Below are 24,507 nucleotides of genomic sequence, written 5' to 3' on the forward strand. Positions count from 1 at the left end.
TGGAAGGAACACGTCCCTCAGTCTTCTCCCTGACAATCCCGCCCCGGTTTTGTCCGGGTGGCTCTGATGCATACAGTTATTGGCCCGCACTTTGAGAAATATCGGCTGTATTTTCGAAACCAGATTAAGCCAGCACTGAAAGGGATTCCTTGACGTTTTGGAGAAACGCGTGTTTCCCTTACCGCCGCTGCTGCATCGGGCGAAGCAGCCTTTGTGGTCCTCCCTTGCACTAGATGCCCTGTGGCTCCCCACGGGGTGGCAAGGACAAATACTGTGGTTGCTAGGCAGCAGGCTGGCACGAAGCTAATTTAAACACATCCAGTTCAATACTAATTTGGAATGATCTCGCACTTCGCTCTGTTTTGACAATTCTCGGCTCCTTTTGAAAGGCAGCGAGCCTTCTTTTCTTTTTTTAATCTTGACTGACTTCATCTGTTTTCATAGGAGTTTCAATAAAATGAACAGTCTGTCCCTCTTCTGGTTTATCAGCTGTTAATCCTCTCCCCTATCTCGTCAATGTAAGGCTAACTGTTCCCCACGCAAGAGTGCAGGCTCATTTCCCCATGCAGCAGAGAACTTCACAAAGTTATGATAAATTAAACATCAAGCCATAGTTGAGCAAAATGCACATCTATGTATATTTTTGAGCCCTACCTCCCTTTACAGCCTAGAAAACAGGTTCCGAATGATTAACTAAGTTGCTCCACTTCACATAGAGCCATAATTAAGCCTCTGGTCTCTCTGACCCTCAGGCTCCGTGCCCTGACCCACTTGGCTCCCTCTGACTGTTTGAGAAATTCCTTTAAACCATGAAATTAATAGCCTGACCTGATGTGGACATTTCCACTGTTCACAAGGGAACATGCCCTTCATTTTGATAAACATTTAACTTTTCTACCTCAGTTTCTTTATCTCTAAACGAGCATATTCATTATTCCAATGCTGTGTTTCTAAAAATAAATACAGCAATGATATGAAAACACTTGGAAAATAACAACTGGGGAGCACTGCCTTTATCTGATTCTCATAAGTGGCTTAAAATCAACATGTATAACTATTTAAAAAATCAAACACTTCCGTGATAGAAAAAAAAAAAAAGCACCACCCCCCCCCTTCCTCCCACTGGGGGTTAGGGGAACCAGTAAAGGGATCTATAAACAGGATGCAGACTTCTTAAGCAAAACTTCCATAGCAAAGTTTTTATTTTGATATACACAAAAGAATAATATAAAGCCAGATGCTTAGAACACTAATTAAAGCTAAGCTCTTGGTTTGGTCTCTCAACAAAAAGATGAAAACAAAGAATCGAGAATGGTACAGTGGCCCAACAGAGGGTAAGGGTCTAGGGACCACTTGAGTTGAATGGCCGAGAGAGATACCGACAAAGTACTGAGGTATAGCAAGTTACTCTGCCAGCAAAGCCCTCTGCAATTTCTGGAAACCAATCTGCTGCAGGAGTAGAATAATGATGAAATAAGAAGGCATGAATTGGAGAATCCAAGCGTCGCTTTGGTCAAGACATAAAACACTCAGGGATTTGAGAGTTATGGAAACATTAAAAGAATAGAAGCAAATATCTATATCTACATCTACTGTTATATATGAATACACACACACACACACACACACACACACACACGCTGATTGTGTACTATTCTCATCCAGACAGTATTAGGTTATTAGGGCAAGGAAAAGTTTAGATCTTAAGCAGGGGTTCTAGACTAGAAATTGTGGAGTTCTCTAGGTAAAAAAAAATAATAATAATGAAATAGAACCCAGGACTGAACAGGAAATACAAATCAGACTTAACACAGACAATAAAATGTTGTAGAAATCTCTAGGCTTTCATAGGAAATCTACCCTAAAAATCAGCAGAACAAATGGTTGAGATCAGAGCAGATGCCAGTTTCACATGGGCAGAAAATGTTCTGCAGACAGCCAGGTCTACAGGACGTCCACGGGACGCAAACACACACACATACACACACCCTCAGTCGTTAACTTGCTAATACCCACGGAGACTGTCTCAGAAGGGAATAGGGCATATAATATTTCCCATATTTATTTGACCATGGAGAAATTCTGTCCGTTTTCCCCATGTATCTGGAAACATATCTTTGAGAAATGCTGATATAAATCTGATAGAAGGAGATCATCAGAAACTAGGGGCACAATACAGCTCAAGTAAAACAGAATCTATTAGGTGAACCTTGACATGCATTTCATTAAAGCAGACAGTGATGAAGAGAAAGAACATTAAAGCTCCCAAAGTATGAAATAAATTGTTTCTTTCTTTTCATGGATAAAGCTTTTACCATTAGAATCCAAAATGTCTACCTCCGTTCTGAGTGTAAACCTCTTGCAATGCTGGGCCACAATCCTAAATGTGGTTTCCATGTAGCAAATTACAAGTATACACAAGGTTAATTTCAAAGTTTGTCGTAAATAATACTGCTCATAAAGTTCAGAGAAACGCCATTTTCCAGCCCTTAAATTTCTTGTCTCAACCCCTTACCTAATTACTGGATTATTTTTTTCTCTGGTCCAAGAAGTAAATGTGAACTGGCTTAAAGCTACTGCTTTAGATGTCCACGGAAACTGCTTCTCACTTCATTTGGGTGGAGCTAATTACCCTCTGTTTACCAAGGGCTAAATTCTTCACATAGAAAATTCTTCTCCCACTGATTTATGCTGTTACTCTGGATCACATACAAAATGCATTCAGAGAAGGGTCTTGTCCCGCTGCCTGAAAGATTGGACTGGATTTATTATTCAACAACATTTATCACTTACTAAGTTGTTGATAACCAAATGGATGTAACACAGTCCTTGCCTTCAAGGAACACCAGGGGCACCTGGGTGGCTCCCTCCGTTAGCGTTAAGTGTCTGATTCTTGATTTCAGCTCCGGTCATGATCTCACCATTCATGGGACCGAGCCCTGCATCAGGCTCTGCGCTGACACTGTGCAGCCTGCTCGAGGTTCTCTTTCTTCCTCTCTGACTGCCCCTCACCAGCTCACACACACGCACACACACACTTTCTCTCTCTCTTTCTCAAAATAAATAAATAAATGAAAAAAAAAACTAAAACAATTAAAAAAAAAAAAAAAAAAAGAGCTCACCAGGCCAAAATTTAAGAGACCACTGGTCAGAATTTTGCAACACAATCTAATAAGTAACTCAGGAGTACTACTGTAAAATAGAAAAACAAAGTCAGGTTCACCTGTTAGGAAAAAAAAATAGCTAAAGGCAGACAAGAGACTGGATTGATTTGCTTGAGGGGGATGAATAAGACTGAAGGGAAGTTGGACACATAGAAGACTATTTTAATAGGCCAGCTGGGTTAAAGACCTACACTAACATACGGCAGCATGATTATGGTGACAGTAAAGGGCTATGAAAGATGTGACATTGGCAGAAGTTGGTGACTGAAAAGAGAGCAAGGGAGAGGAATAGGTTGGGGACTACTCCCACATATCTGGCTTGGGCTCATAGCTAGATAGTTTTGCCCATAATTTAAATAAGACGGCCAGAAGCAAGTAAAGATTGCTCAAGCAGGGATGGATGAAACAAGGAAGAGAATGCCACTGGCCAACATGTATATCGAGACGAGAGATGCCGAAGAAGGAGTGAGGTAGGTAGGTGTCCACACAGGAGGAAGGGACGGGCAGCTGCTCTGAATTTGAAAGGTGAGGCTTTAAGCCTGGAAGAGGTTACCCAGAAATGCCACAGGGACCTGGCTGGAGCTGGGACGTGAGTCCTTGGGCTACATTCCTGCTTAAGGGGCTGGTAAAGCGGGTCCTGCTTCGGCAGTGGAAATGGAGTGGAAAGAGAGATGCAGAAAACAAGAAGAAACTGATTCCTGAGAATTAAAGAAGAGTCCTTAGCAAGTACAAATCCATGGCATGAAATGCCAAAACAGTATCACATAAGGAAGAGTCTGCTGGATTTGGGTATTCAGACTCATTGGTAGTTCGTTAACAGGATAGTTTCAGAGACTGAGGACAACCTGAGTACAGCAGGTTAAACCCTGAAAAGGTGTGTTATCTTATCAGACAAGGTGTTAGTACATTGTTGTCTCTTTATCTACGAGGCATTTTGAGAGTCAACCCAATAAAAGGATGGCAACCCTTCAAAGTACTCCATGCTGCTGAAGTTAAAAATAGTTCAGCGAACTGTTACATTGTATACTAAAATATTGCTGAATTTGTTAAGGACAATTTTGTAAACATAAGAAACAATATGATCAAATGAGCATAATATTGAAAGAGAAGTTTCTTCCTCTTCCTCTTCTTCTCCACCATTTGGGTCCAGAAAGAGCATTCAGCTAATTCAAGAGAAAATTATAAATCTTCAAGGTAAAAGCCGCATCATGTTGCGAAGTAAAGAACATGTTAGACAATTTGGATCCCAGACGTAGCAAAGAAAATTATGGGGAGAGGAGGCTTGGCTATGACTTAAAATGTATTTCATGCTGCCCATTTTTATTAACTAAAAGAAACATATCTAACTAGAATGAAATGTATCCTGTCTCCTGAAAATAGGGAATTCCACTTCTCTTTTATGGTTAAAATAATTTCATGTGCTTCGTGTTTAATTTTGAACTACATATTATGTGCACGGATAAAGAAACCATTCTTTTAGTCAAAACGCCTTTGTACTTTGCACAAATTGTGTGACTCTCATATGTGGAATAATGTGCCCTCAAACTTACCCAGAAGTAAGAATAAGTGTTTTTAATAAATGATTTGGGGCTTTGGTGGTTTTTTTTTTTGCATGTATAAATTAAGTAAAAATGAATGCTATTTTCTGATTCTGAATCGTTGGGCAGCAGATGAATGATTCTCATGCATGCATTAACTTTATACCAGAGCACAACAGTAAGCAAGATTTCCCTCACTTTAGAACCAACTCCAATGATATAACATCAGAGCCACATGCACAAGTTAAATTACTGAAAGCTATTGGGGAAAAAACTTAAAAAAATCTCTCCAGGGTGCCTGGCTGGTTCAGTCGAAAGAGCATGTGATTCGACCTCGGGATCGTGAGTTTGAGCCCCACATTGAGTGTAGAGAGTACTTAAATAAGTAAAACCTAGAAAAAAATTTTTAAATAAAAATAAATAAATGAATCTCTCTAGATTAGAAAAAAGCCATTATCCTTTCTGAATAAAATAAGTGTGAATAGAAAAAATTTTGTTTCCGTTTTGGAGACTAAGGCTCTTAATTCACTAATAAGGCTTTGTTGGAGGCTAAGGGACTCCAATTTTGTGTGTACTTTTTAAAAGTAAGCTTGTGGGGCGCCTGGGTGGCGCAGTCGGTTAAGCGTCCGACTTCAGCCAGGTCACGATCTTGCGGTCCGTGAGTTCGAGCCCCGCATCGGGCTCTGGGCTGATGGCTCAGAGCCTGGAACCTGTTTGCGATTCTGTGTCTCCCTCTCTCTCTGCCCCTCGCCCGTTCATGCTCTGTCTCTCTCTGTCCCAAAAATAAATAAACGTTGAAAAAAAAAAAATTAAAAAAATAAAAAGTAAGCTTGTAAGTTAAGCTATATTTATTTTGCGACTTCAGCTAATGGAAAAATCACATCAAAATCTGTTATTGTCCTCTATTGTAACTAATCTTACTTATGCGTAGTAATTTTGTTTCTATCATGGCCAGAACAAAAATGGATCACCCATTTTATTTTTACACTAAATGTATAACACTAAAGATAATAAACATACAAAAACCAATGGGGGGGGGGGGTGGTGTCTGGATGGCTCAGTCGGTTAAGCATCCAATTCTTGGTTTCGGTTCAGGTCATGATCTCACGCTTCCTAGGTTGGAGCCCTGCCTTAGGCTCTGCACTGGCAGGGTGGAGCCTGCTTGGGATTCTCTGTCTCCTAGCTCTCTGCCCTCCCTCACTCACATTGTCTGTCTCTCTCAAAATAAGTAAATAAACATTAAAAAAAAAAAAAGGTAATGGGGCGCCTGGGTGGCTCAGTCGGTTGAGCGTCGGACTTCAGCTCAGGTCATGATCTCACACTCCGTGAGTTCGAGCCCCACGTCGGGCTCTGTGCTGACAGCTCAGAGCCTGGAGCCTCCTTCGGATTCTGTGTCTCCCCCTCTCGCCCCTGCTCATGCTCTGTCTCTCTCTGTCTCAAATATAAACAAAAACATTTAAAAAATTTTTAAATAAAAAAAAAAACAAGGTAAATTCAAATGCATTTAGTTTTTAGTGCCATTAGGATAAAATCTAATAGAAAACGCCGAAGAAAACAAAATAGTTTTGAGTTTCACATTAACGACCTTGAAGAAATTTATGGTCTAGCCACCAAAATCCCTAGAATAATAGTCTTGCTTCCAAATATGCAAAACTGTTCCAGTTCTAAATTGGCTTCCTCTTCTGCATAATAAAAATCATCCTGTAATGTCTGGTGGTAAGTGGATGAAAACACAAAAGGATGAGCCCAAAACCCTGGTATATAAAAAACGTTTAGAAAGAGCCCATTTGAAGTTTGAACCTAAAAATTTCAATGGCATTGAATTACAACCCAGATTTTATGCCTTACATGGGAAGAATGTTTCAATCATAATAGAACCAAGGTTTTCAGTACCATCCATTTTTCATGTCTTGACAAATTACTTCTGAGATCCAGCTGGGAAATTCGAATGTATGGTCCTGGGTCAGGCACAGGTGTGATTTACGAAAGTCTAATTTTACAGTTTGCTCAACTACCTTAATGCAGCACAGCTTAAAAAAAAAATAAGCCGGGGCGCCTGGGTGGCACAGTCGGTTAAGCGTCCGACTTCAGCCAGGTCACGATCTCGCGGTCCATGAGTTCGAGCCCTGCGTCGGGCTCTGGGCTGATGGCTCGGAGCCTGGAGCCTGTTTCCGATTCTGTGTCTCCCTCTCTCTCTGCCCCTCCCCCGTTCATGCTGTGTCTCTCTCTGTCCCAAAAATAAATAAACGTTGAAAAAAAAATTTAAAAAAAATAAGCCAAATATTTTGATTCACTTTCAGTTTGGATTACTTGAGGCTGCTCTATCATTCAACGTAATAAAATAGTTGAAAAATGATTCTCATTTATGGTTGGCATTTCACAGGGCATTCTGTTTTACATGGTACATGCACATTTATAGACATGGTAACACTGTCTCATATGAAGCAATAGTTTGAAAGCTCAGACCCAAACTCCATTAAATTAGATGGGACCGTGATTTCTGAAACTGAGTAATATCTGTATTATTTCGTCCAAACATTTGTTTCCTTTAGCAAGAGTATAGTACACGTTGTAAAAACTCGCTGCGTTCACCTTATTTTGATACTACAAAAAATAATTATTTCATTTGAAACGAATACATAAATGTAATCCAATTAAACAAAAAAACATTTTCAGTGGCTTTTCCCTTTTTCTCTAAAATGTCAACACGGTGAGTGAACCTGTGTCCTGCAGGGATCGCCTCATGTTCTACCTGCCGGCCTGGCTACTTGTAGTGTCTCGGTGTGGATGATAAGTTATCCAGCCATCTTTTCAATACATAATTTGCCTAAATTCACTTAATTTCATGATGCTGCATTTCCAACATTCGTCCGATAGGCATAATTACTTCTAAACTTAATAAAGTCTGGCATGAATGTGAAATTACCACCATCATGTTACAAACACAGAATTCACCCCAGTGGTGACTAAGGGCCACCATGAACGCCTTTTGTGGTTGCATACGTCTTTTTGGCAAGAAACTAGTCCTGTAATTAAATAAACCTCTATGCCCACAAAAAAAAAAAAAAAAAAAAGAATTTTCATCTGAAAAGCCATTTATTACCTGCTTATTACTCTGTAGCCAGAATCTAATAATCAGCCCTTTTAAGAGAAGGACAGATTACATTGCCAAACCCAAATTGCTATTTGAGGTAAGTAACATAATTTGAATTGATTCTGATGATTCTCTAAAGAGAAAGGGGGAAAGGAAAAAGATGAAATATTTTCTTTATATTATTTTAGGGTGCCTTGTGCAGTTGCTTAACCTTTTCTAAAGTATTTAGATTCCTAGAACTTTCATAGGGTCATGTTTAGTTATTGCCAAAAGAAAAAGGATATAGGAAATACATTCATTCGCATAAATATTGAATGCCCACTGTAAATGGGGTTTACATGCTGCAGTTGATATATGCCCTTTCAGCTAGAGAGTAATGTCGATTTTCAGAGCCCACTGTGTGAAGTCAGGACCCACCCGATGCTTCCAGTCCACGGGCAGACAGTACAAGAACCACATTGTCACTCCAGTAGAATGGTGGATTTGAGGGCCCCGACAGAGCTTCTGAGTCAGCGGATCTCATGTGGGACCCAGGAATCTGCATTTTAATTAACAATCCCTAGTAACTAACGGACACGATGCCATTTAGGAAGCACTGTCCTAATGGTCTAAAAGCCTTGGAGCGTGTTGACCTTGCTCAGCTTTTTTTGTGTCTAAACAACAGCAGAGATAGCAAACATAAAAGCTGAACGAGCAGAGATAGTAAATTAATAAAATGTGAATTGGGGCATTGCTGTTTGGAAAAATTAGCCAACTCGGCAGGCAGATTTTTGCTGGATTTCGCGGTCTTCACCTTTGAAGTAGCTGGTGGCTGCTTCCACTGTAAAGAGGATAGGAGTCGGTATTTTGAAAGCAGTGCTGTGGGCTAGGTAGGTAGTAAGGAGAAAATGGAACCGGTGCCTTACTGTGACAGGCACGGATGGGACCTGTGACTTTGAGTTTGCGACAGGTCATTTCAGCTTGGTGTTCAGACAAAGAGGAGTTGTAGTCATAATTAAAATAGTTCTTAATGAGAGGGACTCTGTGGGCTGGAACAAAGAATAGAGAATAATTTTCTATGCGTAACATTTCCCAAATGCCATTACTCTGTAGGAGAAACATTTATGTGTTTGTAAAATGCACTAGCTTTCTTAGAGTCCAAGAAATCACAGATCTAGCTGGATTTTTAAGGGTCAACTACTCCACCCCAATCCTCAGCTACCCACCTCCACCAGATATGTGAAACATAGTAAATAAATTCAGAAGGAATTGGATTAAAGCAAACCTCTCTGATAGAGCTAAAACTCTCTCCAAAACACTGTGCTTTCATAAATCAAGAAAAACTGGTTGTTGTTATCAACTATTGTGAATGTGAATTATACATTGAATCAAACATGTTGGGAAAACTTACTTTTTTAATGTTTATTAATTTTTTTTTAATTTAAATGTTTATTTATTTTTGAGACAGAGAGAGACAGAGCATGAACGGGGGAGGGTCAGAGAGAGAGGGAGACACAGAATCCGAAGCAGGCTCCAGGCTCTGAGCTGTCAGCACAGAGCTCGACGCGGGGCTCGAACCCACGGACCGCGAGATCGTGACCCGAGTTGAAGTCGGAGGCTTAACCGACTGAGCCACCCAGGCGCCCCTATTAATTTTTGAGAGAGAGAGAGAGAGTGTGTGTGTGTTCCTCCCGTCCCCTCCCCCCCCCACCGCCCCTGAGCAGGAAAGGGGCAAAGAGAAAGGGGATAGAAGATCCGGAGGGGCTCGGTGCTGACAGCAACGAGCCGAATGCGGGCTCATGACCTGATCCGAAGTTGGATGGTCAACCAGTTGAGCCACCCAGGTGCCCCCAAAACTGATTATTTTTAAAGCAAGTGTTTATTAAGCATTCACCCTTTGTTAGGTGTTTTATAGGAAGTACCTTATTAGCTCCTGTTGAAGTTAGTAGTATTTAGACAGATAGAGACATTTAGAGTTAATTAAGCTACTTCATTGAAATCCCACAGCTAACACCAAAATTCAAAACCAGGTCTGTCTGACTCCCAGACACCATACAGACATTTGGAATGATGGTCCAGATGTGCTTAAAAGAAAAAAAAAAGTCTACAATCATCAAACAACTCATAAATTAGCTGAAGGGACTTTTAGAGTTAGACAAATCCAGTTTGAAGTCCTACTTCTATCATGGCAAAGATCTGAGCCTCTCCTTGCCATTGTGATTTATAAAAACGGAGCAATAAAATCTCATCGAGTGCTTGTTAAAATCATATGTAAAGCACCTTGTAGTGCGGTATCTGACAGGCACTTGCCACTCCAAAGCAAAAAAGAGGTAGTTCTTTGCTAGACTATACTAATATGAGAAAGCATTACACTCATTCTGTGAAATTCAGGATATACATATCTCAGATTCGGTAAAGCCTTTGGCATATTTTGAGTATCACGTGAAATATGCATGAAGTATATGTGCTTATCATGTCTAAACATAGATACATCCCTAGCAAGAAAGGGTAGTGAGTCAATCAGTGCATCTTTGTGCCATTTAAACTTCCAGAGTAGGGGGAGTAGACAGAGGTATTATGGGACAGAAACTTCTAATCCAGTCTAATATCCTGGTTATTCACTAACTAAATCTGAGATCCTAATCAGTGAAATGGTTTGACCAAAAATCATGTGGGAAATCAGTAATAATGGGTTCGTTCCAGAACAAGAATAAAACAGCGTAGCTCCTGGTTCGGTGCTGTTCCCTCTATTTGCCTTTTTCTTGTAACAAATATGTATTGGTTTGGCGATTTTTTTGCCAAGAATCTTTAAAATACTTTGAGTATTCTGTCCTAAGAAAATAATCCAAACTGGGTCAGACTAGGGGGAGAAATACTCTGAACACATTCATGGTTTTTTTAACTTCTCATTTTTCATAAAAGACTTATTTTTATTAAAATACTAATTTTGGGGGGCGCCTGGGTGCTCAGTCAGTTAAGCGTCTGACTCTTGATTTTGGTTCAGGTCATGATCTTGCAGTTCATAAGATCCAGCCCTGCTCTGTGGTGACAGTGTGGAGCCTGCTTGGGGCTCGCTCTCTCTCTCTCTCTCTCTCTCTCTCTCTCTCACACACACACACACACACACACAAATATAAATAAATAATTTTTTTTCTTTTAAAGTGAAGATGGAACTTTTCATCCAAGGAGCACAGTAGGGCTTGGTTCTCTTCTTATTTCCAGAAACATGGGATTTGCAGAATTGGTTCAGGAATTTCATTTTAGGAAAATATTCATTTTCATTGCAGTTTAGTTAAATATTCAGTGTGGTCCCCGTTCCTCTTCTCCATCCACAGCTCACCCCACTCTCCTGAATTCCCTTTGCCTTTATCCATGTTCATTTGGTTGCTGGTTTTCTCCACTACTGGTTTTCTCCAGCTGGTTTTCTCTAGTTGCTGGTTTTCTCCACTGTTCTCTGCCAACATCCTCCTCCTCCCGTCTTGGTCCCAGGCTCACGTGCTCTTCAGCCTCAGTCCCCAGCTTGTGTGTGGGTGCTCTCCTGAACAAATAGAGTCATGGTGCCAAGAAAGTTCAAGGTTAGAGAAATCCAGAGCAGCCGAGGGTACCCAACCACTCTCCCTTCTCCCTGCCTTTCCCTGCACTTTTTTTTTTTTAATTTTAATGTCAATTTTTTATTTTTGAGAGGTGGGGAGAGGCAGAGACAGGGGAAGACAGAGAATCCGAAGCAGGCTCCAGGCTCTGAGCTGTTAGCACAGAGCCCAACATGGGTCTTAAACTCATGAACCGTGAGCCAACATCAGACGCTTAACCAACTGAGCCACGCAGGGGCCCCCTGCATGTTGAGCCAGGTGCCCGCACCCAGGGCTCCCCACCAACCTTTCTGGAGTGCCCTTGGGCCATTCCCTCCCACGTTCTGTTCACTTTCTCTTCTGCAAAGACAGTGGCAGCGTTTCCTTTGCTTCTGGCGCTTCCACACCCCAAGTGACTCTTCTCCCACTGCTTTCCTTGCCTGTCCCCTTCCCGGTTCCAGACAGCCACAGGTCATTATTTCTCACCTTGTGGGAAGCTCATTGATCCTCGTTTTCTTCACCGTAGAGGACGAGATCTTATAATCCTCATGCCAGATGCTTTATCCCCAGGGTCCTGTAATTTTAGGATCACAAGGAATCTGAGGGGTGCCTGGGTGGCTCAGTCAGTGAAGCGACCGACTTCGGCTCAGGTCATGATCTTGTGGTTCCTGAGTTCAAGCCCCGCATCAGGCTCTCTGCTGTTAGCACCAAGGAACCCCTTCAGACCCTCTGTCCCCCTGGTTCTCTGCCTGTCCCCTGCTTATTCTCTCTCTCTCTTTCTCTCTCTTGAAAATAGATAAATACAGAAAGAAAGAAAGAAAGAAAGAAAGAAAGAAAGAAAGAAAGAAATCTTAAAAGCCACCTAGTGAAATCCCCATTACTACTCTGTGGTCTACCACTGCCAGGTCCGTGGTTGGTGCTTGGGAAATATTTGCCATCAATCAGCATTGCAAAATCAGCCATTAGGTACTACTGTAAGATAGTTATTTTATACTCTTAACTTTGTTTTTCAAAAAGTCGCTTGTCATGTTTTATTCCTACCTATCTATAAAAATCAGTGAGTAATCATGGAGAAGGCTAACCCTTAGAAGGCATCGAGGTAAAACTGAAAAACTGATTTCAAATTGACAGTCCAGCTGACATAGAGGGGAAGAGATAAGTTACTGATGCAAGGACAAGAAGAAATGGGCTAAAGTTACAATGAAAAGATTACACAGAAATAATGATATCTTCTACCAGTAAGAGCTGTTAAATAATGGAAGGTTGCTAAGGAAAACTAAAACGTGACTGTACTTGAGGTTAGTAATGAATCTGGTATGATTCATGGGCTGATTAAATTAGACTTTCCTTGATGGCGTAAAATAGAATAAATATGTTAAATGGTTCCTCCTCCAAGAGTCTGGGAAAGGTTAGATTTCCATTTCGCTAGAAAATATGAAATGATTATTATCACCCAGCCCCTTCCCTACCTTAAAATCGCTAATATAGCGCCCTGTTAACGCTACCCCAGAGATGACATGAAGTGTATTCACTGTGCTTTTTGCCAGGACGGCTACTTTTTTTTTTAATGATAATTTTTAATTGTCATTTTTTTTTCTTTTAGGCTTGTAAATTTTATAGCTCCCAATGGTATGTGGTAAACTACAAATATGAACAATATTCTGGAGACTTCCGACAGTTACCCCGGTAAGAACCTGTCATATATAAATGGGTTTTCCCATGTATAAAATATGTTCTCAGTTTAAGTTCTACAGTTGTTCATGAATACATGCACGTTAACTAGTGTCAAGGTCTATTTTACAAAATTGAAAAATAGGAGTCATGATACAGCATTTTGGTCAACAATGTACATTTTGTTGTATATGAACAGAGTTGATTGTAATTTTCTAACAAAGTCTTTTTTTTCAATATATATTTATTTTGGGGAGAGTACAAGTTGGAGAGGGGCAGAGAGAGAGGGACAGAGAATCCGAAGCGGGCTCTGCCATGACAGCAGCAAGCCCGATGTGGGGCTTGAACTCACAAACCGCGGTATCATGACCTGAGCCGAAGTCGGATGCTCAACAAACTGAACCACCCAGGTGTCCCTGAACAAATTCTTGAAGTGTTACTCTATCACTCTTTTGAGAGCTGTTATTTCAATAGAGCAGATACAACAGGACTGGAAAAGAACAGTGTGGACCAAAACATGTTTCTGAGGATATTCTGTATTTAGCATTCAGATTTGCCACTGGCTTCATGTATTTCCATGCTGGGATACCAAGAGTCATGAAAGTAGACAACCTCTGCAGAAATGTTACATGTCTAAGAACAGCAAAAAGGGAAAAATTAACAGCTTTTTTTTTCTTCTGGACTAAGTAAAGTCTTTGGGAGAAGGTGTCTTTGTTCTGTACCTGTTCAAATGTCACCTTCACAGACAAGCTTGCCTGACCTACTACCTGAACTAAAGTAGCCATTTATTCAGTGTCTGTGTCCCCCACTAAAGCAAAAATCCCCAAAGGGCAGGGACTTTTCCTTGCAGAATCCCCTACAAGGGAGGAGAATGCCTGGCCTCTGGTAAGTGTGTAATAATGACTTATTGAATAAGTAAAGTAAGTGAATGGCAAATTTTGAAATACAGCATTCCTTTAAAAAAGAAAGAAAAGAAATATAATATTCATGGAAGGGATTGGAGTTGCTCGAATTCAAAGAACTGCAATGAATTGGAATCTCCTAACACATTGGTTCATCTAACTAAAACAATGCAAATAATCCAGAAAAACACAACAATCAAAGGCGAAGTTATTAACACTTCCCTCAAGTGAAGGCATCGAGAAGGTACTTGTTGCGTCTAACTTTTTAGTGGGCATGTGGTTTATTTTTTTTTTATGTTTATTTTTGGGAGAGAGAGAGAGAGAGAGTGTGTGTGAGTGGGGTAGGGGCAGAGAGAGAGGGAGACACAGAATCTGAAGCAGGCTCCAGGCTCTGAGCTGTCAGCACAGAGCCTGACATGGGGCTCCAACTCATGACCCACAAGATCATGACCTGAGCCAAAGTCAGACACTCAACTGACTGAGCAGCCCAGGCACCCCTATGTGGACACGTGGTTTAGATTTGGGCACTATTTGCACAAATTTCCCATGCCCCCAGCAGCAGCTGTTCCAGGCTTGGATACTTGGATGGGCTGCTCTCTACCCACAAATGCAGAATTTGAAGGAGCTGCAGAATAGTTCAGAGAAGGTAGCGTCTGAGCTCAGACCTGAAGGGACAGTAGCTCCCAGCACTGTGGTCTTGGGAAAGGATTCCCAGAGGAAACAGCAAGGGCAGGGGCCCTGACCTTGGAACCAGCATGGTCTCTTGAGCAGAATGGGGAGGCTGGAACTGAGGTGGAAAGGTTATAGTGAAGTGAAACCATGGAACGAGGCAAGGGACCTGGCGGGCCCTGGAAGAGAGAGCTTGGATTCATTCCCACTGCAACAGAAGCCTGTGGAAATTTTAGCCTAGAGTGTGATGTGATCCAGTTTAATTCTTTAAAAGATCATTTGGTGTACTCTAAGGAGAATGGGATTGTAGCAGTGAGTATACAGGAAAAAAAAGAAAGATGTGAATGGGAAGGAGGCTATTCTATTTCTTTATTTCTTTAAGTTTTTATTTATTTTGAGAGAGAGAGAGAGAGCCAGGGAAGGGCAGAGAAGGAAGAAGAGAGAATCCCAAGCAAGCTCCACGTTATCAGCGCAGAGCCCATTTCGGGGCTCAGTCTCACAAACAATGAGATCATGACCTGAGCTGAAATCAAGAGTCGGACACGTAACCGACTGAGCCACCCAGGCGCCCAGTATTTTTCAGTTGCATTACTGTAAAGAACAAAACGATGTTCCTCCAAAGCAGCAAACCTTTTTGCAAACAGCCAACATTAACTTTTACCAAATCTCTGGACATCCCCTTAAATTCAGGTCACTCCTGATATAACCTCCCGTATGGACTTTCGTGCTAAGAAGGTCTACCATACCCCCGGCTTTCGTGAGTAATTACTATGTATATTCAGAGTGTCTGGGCCTTAGTCACACACGTTTTGTAGGCACAATTGAAAAGAAAAGTATTTTTTTTTTTTTTTTACCATCGAGACTTCCTCTTTCTGAAAACGGTTCTGAGAAGTGGTCACGACTTGGAAACTGCGTCCAAGCGGTTGGAAGATCTCATATGAAGTGAGAGATTGTAGAAAGTGGCATTTAGCTGCCCTTCCAAGTACGTGCCTTCCCACTGACTTCAGGTCTGTTGGAATCTTTAGCAGCTTGATCCCCAAACATCTTTTCTTTATCTTCATGATGCCATCAAGAAAAAAATATATGAGAGATTTTGCCTTCACGGTATTCGTTCTCCATTAAAACAACAGAGGAACCACCTCGAACAAAAACGAGGTCTGGATATCATAGAGCATGAGAAGAACCTCATGAGAAGTAGACAAAAGTAACGAAAATATTGTTGAGAATTTCCCTTAATTAACTAAAGGAAGTAGAAGTTGATACCACGAAGGGGAAGAATACTCCTGCCACAAAGTCAGAGATTTCAATGAACTATGTGAAAATCAGAAGTTCTAGAATGTAATCTTCACACATCCCCTGAAATGATGAAGACTGTAAGACTGAATGAAAAAAATCTTTTTTTAAATGATTTTACAAAGTGAAGCACTCCCCATTAAAGACTACACACATATTTAGGTCAGTAGTAGAAACAGATCATTTAGTTGGCCTTCAGAGGCTATTAGAAGTAAATCATGTTCATGCCTCCCGGATTAGAAGAATTCTCCAATGCCCGCTACCAATTTAAACTGATCATTTCTTTTTATGGGTTGCTGAGGCTACAAAATGAAACCTTGCAATTGTGGAAGAGTGAAAACCGAAGTGTGTTTATTCACCTAATTTTCATTCTTTAAATTTGAAATTGTGTTATTGTGTTTTTCAGAACCTCACTTTTTTTTTTTTGAGTATCTGTTCATAGAAGGATAGTGGAGAGACACACTATTTCAGGCTAGAATGTAAAATGTAAGCCTTCATACATAAAATCCAGCGCTGAATTTGTGATTCACGAGAGACAAGAATGACAAAAACTACATGATGCCAAAGGAGCCAAGTCTATACTGTGGGGAAAGGACAGTCTCTTCAATAAATAGTGTTGGGAAAACTGGACAGACATGTACAAAAGAATGGAAATGGACCACTTCTTACACTGGACACAAAAATTAATTCAAAGTGGATTAAAGACTTGAATGTGAGACTTGGAACCATAAAACTCCTAGAAGAAAACTAGATGGTAACCTCCGGGGCATCAGTCTTGGCAATGAGTTTTTGGATCCGACTGCATTCCAAGTAAAAATGAACAGGTGGCCTTGCATCAAACTCAAAAGCTTCAGCACAGCGAAGGAAACCATCAACATAATGAAAAAGCAACCTTCAGAATGGGAGGAAATATTTGCAAATCATATATCTGATGACTAATATCCAAAATATACAAAAAACTCATACAATTCAATAACAAAAAGTATAACAATCCAGCTAAAAAGTGGGCAAAGGATCTGAATAAACATTTTTCCAAGGAAAGCAGACAGTGGCCAACCGGTACCTGGAAAGGTGCTCAACAACACTAGTCATCAGGAAAATACAAATCAAAACCACAAGGAGATTCCACCTCCCACCTATTAGAATGGTTAGTATCAAAAGGACAAGAAATAACAAGTGTTAATGAGGATGTTGAAAAAGGGGAACCCTCATGCACTATTGGTGGGAATGTAAACTGGTGCAGCCACTATGCAAAACCGTATGGGGTCCCTCAAAAAATTAAAAACAGAACTCCCATATGACCTAGCAACTCCACTTCTGGGTATTTATCCAAAGAAAACAAAAACATTAATGCAAAAAGATACATGCATCCTATGTTCACTGCAGCATTGTTTATAATAGCCAAGACATGGAAACAACTTAAATGTCCATTGATGCATGAATGGATAAAGAAAACATGAGATATCTATCTATCTATCTATCTATCTATCTATCCATCTCGATATATTTGAGGAACATGGCCACTACTGTGATCCACTATTACCAAGAACAAATGCCTATAAAATTAGTCTTTTGTAAGAAAGAGAAGAAAGGGTAAGTCATGCTGGCAGTAGAGGACAGAATAAGAAGTTCAGAAACAGAATTGTACCAAGGTCACAGGGAGACTAATAGGAAATAATTAGCATAGAGCATAGGATGACCCCTGAGCCAGATGTTGACCTTCCATGTTCAAGTTTATCTGTACTGCCTCTTCCTTAGTTTTCCCTACGAATGCTTTTATCTTTCACTTAGGATGTTTCTTTAATACTCCCTTTACTGCCCTGCTATCATTTTAAGAATCCTGGAACACTCATGTTCCCTTCTCTGCAGACAAAACGCTTGGAGTAATTGCTCTGAAGTCAGCCATTTGAACCTGCCCCTGAATTTCAGGCAATGTGTTGCCTCGCTGGATGAGGGAAGAGAGGAAAGGGTTGTGTTTAGGGGCTTTATTTTGCCAACCAAATGGAAAGGTGAAAGTGATCGCTTTTTGTTTAGGATTGTCAAGATGTTGTTAGGCTCTTTTGGAGAAAAGGGATATTTTGGGTAGGATAGGAAACATTTCCCAGTGGTCCTAAAGTAACACTGTCACCTGCGAGTGGCTCAGCCTTCACATAAGTTGACCATAACCAAAAGAGGCAGAACAAGTTAACATTGGGGGCAACTGACACAGATAAGCTCGAGTATCCCTAAGGCTCTGTAAGAAAGAGAATGGAGTACAGATACACCACGATCCTTTGGAAGAGAATAATGGCTCCAGTCTTACTTAATGTTCTTATTAAAGATGGTTTGATTAACTTACCCTACATACAGCAAGTAGCATTTTAGAAAATAGGACTTCTTGGGGCGCCTGGGTGGCGCAGTCGGTTAAGCGTCCGACTTCAGCCAGGTCACGATCTCGCGGTCTGTGAGTTCGAGCCCCGCGTCAGGCTCTGGGCTGATGGCTCAGAGCCTGGAGCCTGTTTCCGATTCTGTGTCTCCCTCTCTCTCTGCCCCTCCCCCGTTCATGCTGTCTCTCTCTGTCCCAAAAACTAAATAAAAACGTTGAAAAAAAAAAAAAAAAAAGAAAATAGGACTTCTAGTCCAACTTCTTCCACTGTGTGTTTATGTAACTGTTACGGACTCCGTTTTCTTCTCAGTACAACACCCAAATTACACTGGACTGTGAAGTTCTAGTATTTGTACACAAACGTCTGATTACACACATATATAATTCACTAAAAAGCTATATGCTGCATAGTACATATTTAAACTTAAGTACAGAAGTTCTGCTATCTTGGTATAGAGTTTTCAACTTCTTTGAACTTACAAATAAGTCTTGGATGAACAAGGCTGCATTATGTATGTATTAATATATTTCTGGAATTTGGAATAATGCATACCCACTCGAATAATTTCATATACATCAGTGGACAAATACTTATTCTGTTCTTACCAGGTGCCAGAACCTGTGGGGGAGATAAATTTAAAATACACGTCTCCTACCACCCTTTCAAGCCTCTGGCTCTTAAAGAAGCCTGTTACCATTTACAACTACTTACCTATGGGTCTTGGGATTTCATATCAAGGCTATACAACTGAACAAACATGGACAAAGAAATTGGGACTGGGGCTGAAGGGAGACCCCAGACACCATCCTTAATACACAATATCAACTACTGTGTACCCCAGAATAGCTTTATTTTTGTTAGCTTTTGGTTTTGGTAGCAAGTAACATATAATCTGAATTTATAAAATAAATTCACAATACTAAGATCGTTTTTCAAAACCTCTTTTAACACACTGGAGGTGCGTCTTAGGACGTTGGCCACCAAAAATATGTGTTTTAGCGTCCCCAAGGTGTCTTCCAAAAACAGTTTTAAATTATACCATGCTGTCTTATTTTGCTTCTCTGATCTCCTTGTTCACCTTGCCTATCACTGATGCAATCAGCAAATGCATACTGAGCATCCCTACAGTAGAAAAAGACAAAGCTTGGGGACGCTGTAGATGGGACTTCATTGGAGTCTCTGGCTTTAAGAAACATGTAATCTTGGGGCACCTGGGTGTCTCAGTTGGTTAAGCATCCAACTTCGGCTCAGGTCATGATCTCAGAGTTCATGAGTTTGAGCCCTGCATTGGGCTCTCTGCTGACAGCACAGAGCCTGCTTCAGATCCTCTGTCTCCCTCTCTCTTTACCCCTCCCCTGCTGGTTCTCTCTCTTTCAAAATAAATAAATAAGTAAATAAATAAAACTAAAAAAAAAAAATGTGATCTGGTGGAGGGAATTAACAGATTCAGGTAAGCGTCCTAATAGACATGTACCCAGCATCTACATGGAGAGAGTCCTAATTTTTAGATTCCAGGATGTCTTCATGGAAAACAACTTTGGGGGTGTGAACTCTTTTTAGACTACAGTAGAATATTATCTGGCCTTGTATAAGAATGAAATCCTAATACTGGCCACGACACGAATGAACCTTGAGGGCATTTTACAATAAGTGAAATCAGCCAGACACACAATGAAACATAAGATGAGGTGCCCAGAATAGCCAAATACAGAGAGGCATAAAGTAGAACAGTGGTTACCAGGGGTGGGGGAAGGGAGAGATATGGAACTGTTGTGTAATGGGTACAGCGTCATTTTGGGAACGAGACGGACTTTTGTGATGGTTGCACAACAACGTGAACGTACTTTGTGCCACTGATCTGTACACGTAAAAATGGTTAAAATCGTAATTTTTCTGTTATGTATATTTTATCACAATTGAAAAAAAAATCTATTATCAGTTATAGAGAATGTGACTCTGATCTCAGGCTTTTCCGTTTTATTAGTGAGGTCAGTGTTCTGTCTGTGCCCCTACCTGCCCTGCTGTGAACCAGGAATGGGCATTTTCATGTCTTTCAGAGGAAAGGTAAAGAGTATTTTGAACCCACTTGAATCCACTGAATCCCTATGTGAATGCAGTCTGGTAATTTTATGCATACTGAAGTATAAAGAGGTCTTGGTCATGCCCCTTCCTATCTGGAATACCATCAACATAGGAAAAGATTTGTAACAGGAATAACTCAAAGAGCACCCCTGGACTTTTTTTCTCAATAGTCAGATTCCCAAGTTACTTCTACACAACATAAATCACCTTAAAGAAAATGAATATTCCAGGCCAACTCTACACGTAGGATTCTCTCACTAAGTATCAAAGAATGTCTGAACCTCAGACGCTGTTGACCACTCTCCATCCAGCCGTGACTTGTGAAATAGAATCAAGCCAAAGGAAGTTTACCTTTCTCCTGTTTTGCCATTGATAGTATCAGGTGCACACGCTGACTCTTCCGGGCTGGTCAGCATTTCAGGACTACCATGGAAAGGCACAAAGCGAGCACCCTTCGGCTTAATCAAGTTGGGGCAGACTTCAGGGGAGGCCACTGTTAGGGGAACAGCGCAACCTAGCGGCCAGAGCACGGGCTGGTTCTCGGGAACATGGTTTTTCCAATGGCCATCCCGTACCCTTAAGACACGCCATGTAATGGTGAAATGGAAATGAAAACAGCACTCCTTCATATTCCACTGCAGAAGGTAGAGGAAGAAGCATATAAACCACCAGAGCTTTAAAATTGTCCTGCTTGCCTTCATCTCATTCAAGAAGACATGTGTAAATCTGTATAAATAGTAACTCCACGGTTTAAAACAGAGATTTATTTACCGGAGATAAAATGTAATGGTGTAGCAGAAAGTTAATGCTTCCAAAGGAAATCGGGGCCTCACAAGATTGCATTATTTTTTCGAAAAACACAACGGTTGTTACCTAGGGGAACAGCGGAAAATGAAAGTCAGGTCTCAAATGACAAATCAGAAACTCTTTTTTTTTTTTCTTTACTCTCAGAGCAGAATACAAACCAGAGAAACTTCCTTCACATTCCTTTGAGGTGGACCATGAAGACGCTGATAAGGATGAAGTAAGTAAATTACTGAAAGCTAAGTGTTTAAATCAGGAGGACAATTAGTTCCTGTCTTCCACTAGAGTATTCCACATTCTGACCAATTTTACAAGGAAGCTGCCATAGCTATTTGTGGAAGGGCTTTGAGTCCAAATGAGTCACGTTTGCTTTGAAATGGAACATGATTATTTAAGACACGTCGAAGAGAGAAAAAGGAGGCTCATTTGTAAGTGCAGCGTCTAAGATGTGGGATTCACAAAAGGTTGCAGTCATGCCCTTGATTCCTCTTCCACAGGATACCACCTCCCACTCATCTTCTAAGGGCGGTGGGGGAGCTGGAGGAACCGGAGTTTTCAAGTCTGGCTGGCTCTACAAGGGGAATTTCAATAGCACCGTGAACAATACCGTTACTGTTCGGGTAAGGAGACATCAAGGCTCATCTTTGTTTCTGCCAGTTCTCTGGACACCCCCTCCTCTGGTCACAGCACAGAGGAGTGTCATTTGCATCGAGTTTATGTTTCGGGTCATATTTTATTTATGAGGAAGGAGGACGCTGTTCCCTAGAACAGTGCCCAAGACTGTAGCGCGCCCGAAGGAATTTCGGCATTTCTAATTTCTGTAATAGCACACTGAATTTTGAGCTACCTGTCTATTTCTTCCCCTTCCTTTAGTCATTCAAAAAGCGCTACTTCCAGCTGACTCAGTTGCCAGATAACTCCTACATCATGAATTTTTACAAAGATGAAAAGATATCCAAAGAGCCCAAAGGCTGCATCTTTTTGGATTCCTGTACAGGTGTGGTGCAGGTGAGTAGATATCCCTTTCCTCCTTGAGTTTTGTTTTCCCCTCTTGGATTTGTTGTTGTTGTTGTTATTTTTTTTTTAATTTATTTTGAGAGAGAGAGAAATTGGGGGGTGGGGGAGAGGCAGAGAGTGAGAGGGAGAGAGAGAATCCCAAGCAGGCTTCGTGATGTCCGCACAGAGCCCGACGCAGGGCTCTGTTCTGCTCGGGACTTGATCTCACGAACCACAAGATCATGACCTAAGCCGAGATCAAGAGTTGGACCCTTAACTGACTGAGCCATCTAGGAGCCCCTCCCCTTTTGGGCTTTTTAATCAAAGAGTGTGTTCATCCAGTCATCATTCATTCAAGTGTTTATGGAGTATCTGATATGAGTCAAGAACTGTTCTCGACTTTAGAGATCCGTTGGAAAACAACACAACCCGAGTTTCTGCTTTCACAAAACTCACTTTCAATAAAGGAAAAATAATAGAAAATACACAAAGAAAAAAAATCAACAGAATGGAATCAGTGGGTGAAATCTGGAGTGAAGAAAAGAAATGGGGCTGTGGAAGGCAGAGAGACAAATGGTGAGGTTGGAAAGGAGTACCAGTGCTCCAGAAGTGAGAAAAAAAAACATCTTCATAGAGAAGTTATTTGATCTGAAAACTAAAGAATGAGCGGGGGCAGCAAGTGCAAAGGGCCTGAGGCAAGAGCAAGTCTGGTATATTCAAGGAGAAGGAGAAAATGACCACCCGTGTGGCTGCAGCATACAACGCCACTGAGCTAAAGAATTCAATAATATATAAACCATATAGCTCACTATGCTTCATAAATCCTATCTTTATTATTGGGTAATAATGAGGTAGTACATTGGCAGTGCACACATAATCTTCTTCCTTCTAAGAGGAGGTTTCCTTCAAAGACAAGGATTACATCGATTCCCAAGAGCTTAATTTCAGAAACAGACACGGCGCTTTGAACGAACCATACTGTTCCGGAAGTTCTTCTTAGCGTGTGATTGTTCTTAGTGTGCGATTCGACATAGACCACTGTGGCAAAGGGAAGCAGAATAACTCCATAGACCTCATTTGGACACCATGCTCTCATTTATTCTTTTCGCTCTCAGGAAGTAAGGGTCCTCCTATTCCCTCTTATGTAACAATCAAAGCAACCAAACCTTACAGCAGTCTCATCTTGAATTTCACAAAAGGATGCTGGCTTGTGGAGGTTGAGGACTGTGTTTCTGGTCACCGGTCACCAGGTGACCAGACCTTCTCTTCCCACTCACCTGCAGGCGTGGACGCAGCTGGCTCCAGAGCTGAGATTATGTCTTGGATTAATACCAAGGGGCACTCGGATATGTGGATGCGAAATGGAGCTCTCTCCAGTCACTTAGGCCTGGGCTTTTTCTGGATGGTCTATCTGTTAAAATCTGGAATTCCTCCAGAAAGTACTAATGCTGAACTTGAAAAGGAAAGAATTAATTAAGTGTAGCTGAGTAGTCGGCTAGAAGTGAAAGATAATTGCATTTTAATGCAGATGCCAGCTTTCCATATGGAAAGGGCAATAAGGATCTTAACGGAGGGTGGAGATGGTTTTCTATTGTTGGCCGCAAAGGAAGCTTCGGCTTTAGAAGTGTCTTTAGAAGTGTCGAGTAAAACTTCCCGCAGTAGGTGAAAGATCAACGATTACGTTTTCTAGAAACTGAGCTAAAACTCTTAAGTATTTTCTTTTCCATTTTTTCCTTCAAAGCTCGCTCTAGCAAATGCATTACCATCTTTTAGGCAGTATCACTGCAGCCCGTGCTGTATATCCAGCTCACAGAGATACGTATTACTATGACATTGCTTCTTCAAAGAATCCCACTAACTCGGTGTTGAGCACGCATCTCGGTGCTCAAATCTGACCTTGACTACAGGAACTTCTTCTCCATCACGTCTTAGACTGTACTTCAGTCTCTGCTGAAGTGGTGCCTTGGAGCTGGAGAGTGTCTTCTAGGAGAAAACACAGTTTGGGGTTCATACAGGTCAGCATTCAAATCCTGGTTTCACCACTTACTTTTGGAGGCTTTGAGTAAGTTACTCGGACTCTGAGCTCAGGTTCCTCATCTGTAAAAACTCAGATAATGTGCTAGCATGGAAAAGGATCTGGGAGACCGTGTGTCTTCAGCCTTTCTTCCCTAGTCTTGTAACCAAACTAACGTGATTTCACTCCTTGGTGAGTCACAGGTAGAAGCTACACCAGGTGAGCTACCTCACAAAAAAAAAGACTTCATGCGCAGCAAATACGGAGATCGTGGTGAATAACTTCCCTAGCAAGGGTGAGTGGGATCCCTTTATTTAGGGTTAGGATGAATATTTAGAAAGGGGAGCCTTGTCATCGTATGTAGAG

The 24,507-nt window shown here is 41.2% G+C and overlaps 1 protein-coding gene across 5 annotated transcripts in view; it reads left to right on the plus strand.

Moving 5' to 3' along the window:
- DOCK10 (dedicator of cytokinesis 10) overlaps window positions 1–24,507 on the plus strand; it is a 271,137-nt gene that overhangs the window by 136,606 nt on the left and 110,024 nt on the right. For all 5 annotated transcript variants that reach the window (XM_047082997.1, XM_047082998.1, XM_047082994.1 and 2 more), the window contains exons 4-7: window positions 12,948–13,030; window positions 21,279–21,351; window positions 21,629–21,751; window positions 22,005–22,139. In XM_047082997.1, coding sequence (XP_046938953.1) covers window positions 12,948–13,030; window positions 21,279–21,351; window positions 21,629–21,751; window positions 22,005–22,139 — 414 coding nt within the window. The remainder of the gene's footprint in view (window positions 1–12,947; window positions 13,031–21,278; window positions 21,352–21,628; window positions 21,752–22,004; window positions 22,140–24,507) is intronic.

Source organism: Lynx rufus, unplaced genomic scaffold (assembly GCF_022079265.1).
Source record: "Lynx rufus isolate CCGP_SWC_20201006 ecotype Redwood Valley unplaced genomic scaffold, mLynRuf1.p SCAF_2, whole genome shotgun sequence".
Taxonomy (NCBI): Eukaryota; Metazoa; Chordata; class Mammalia; order Carnivora; family Felidae; genus Lynx; species Lynx rufus.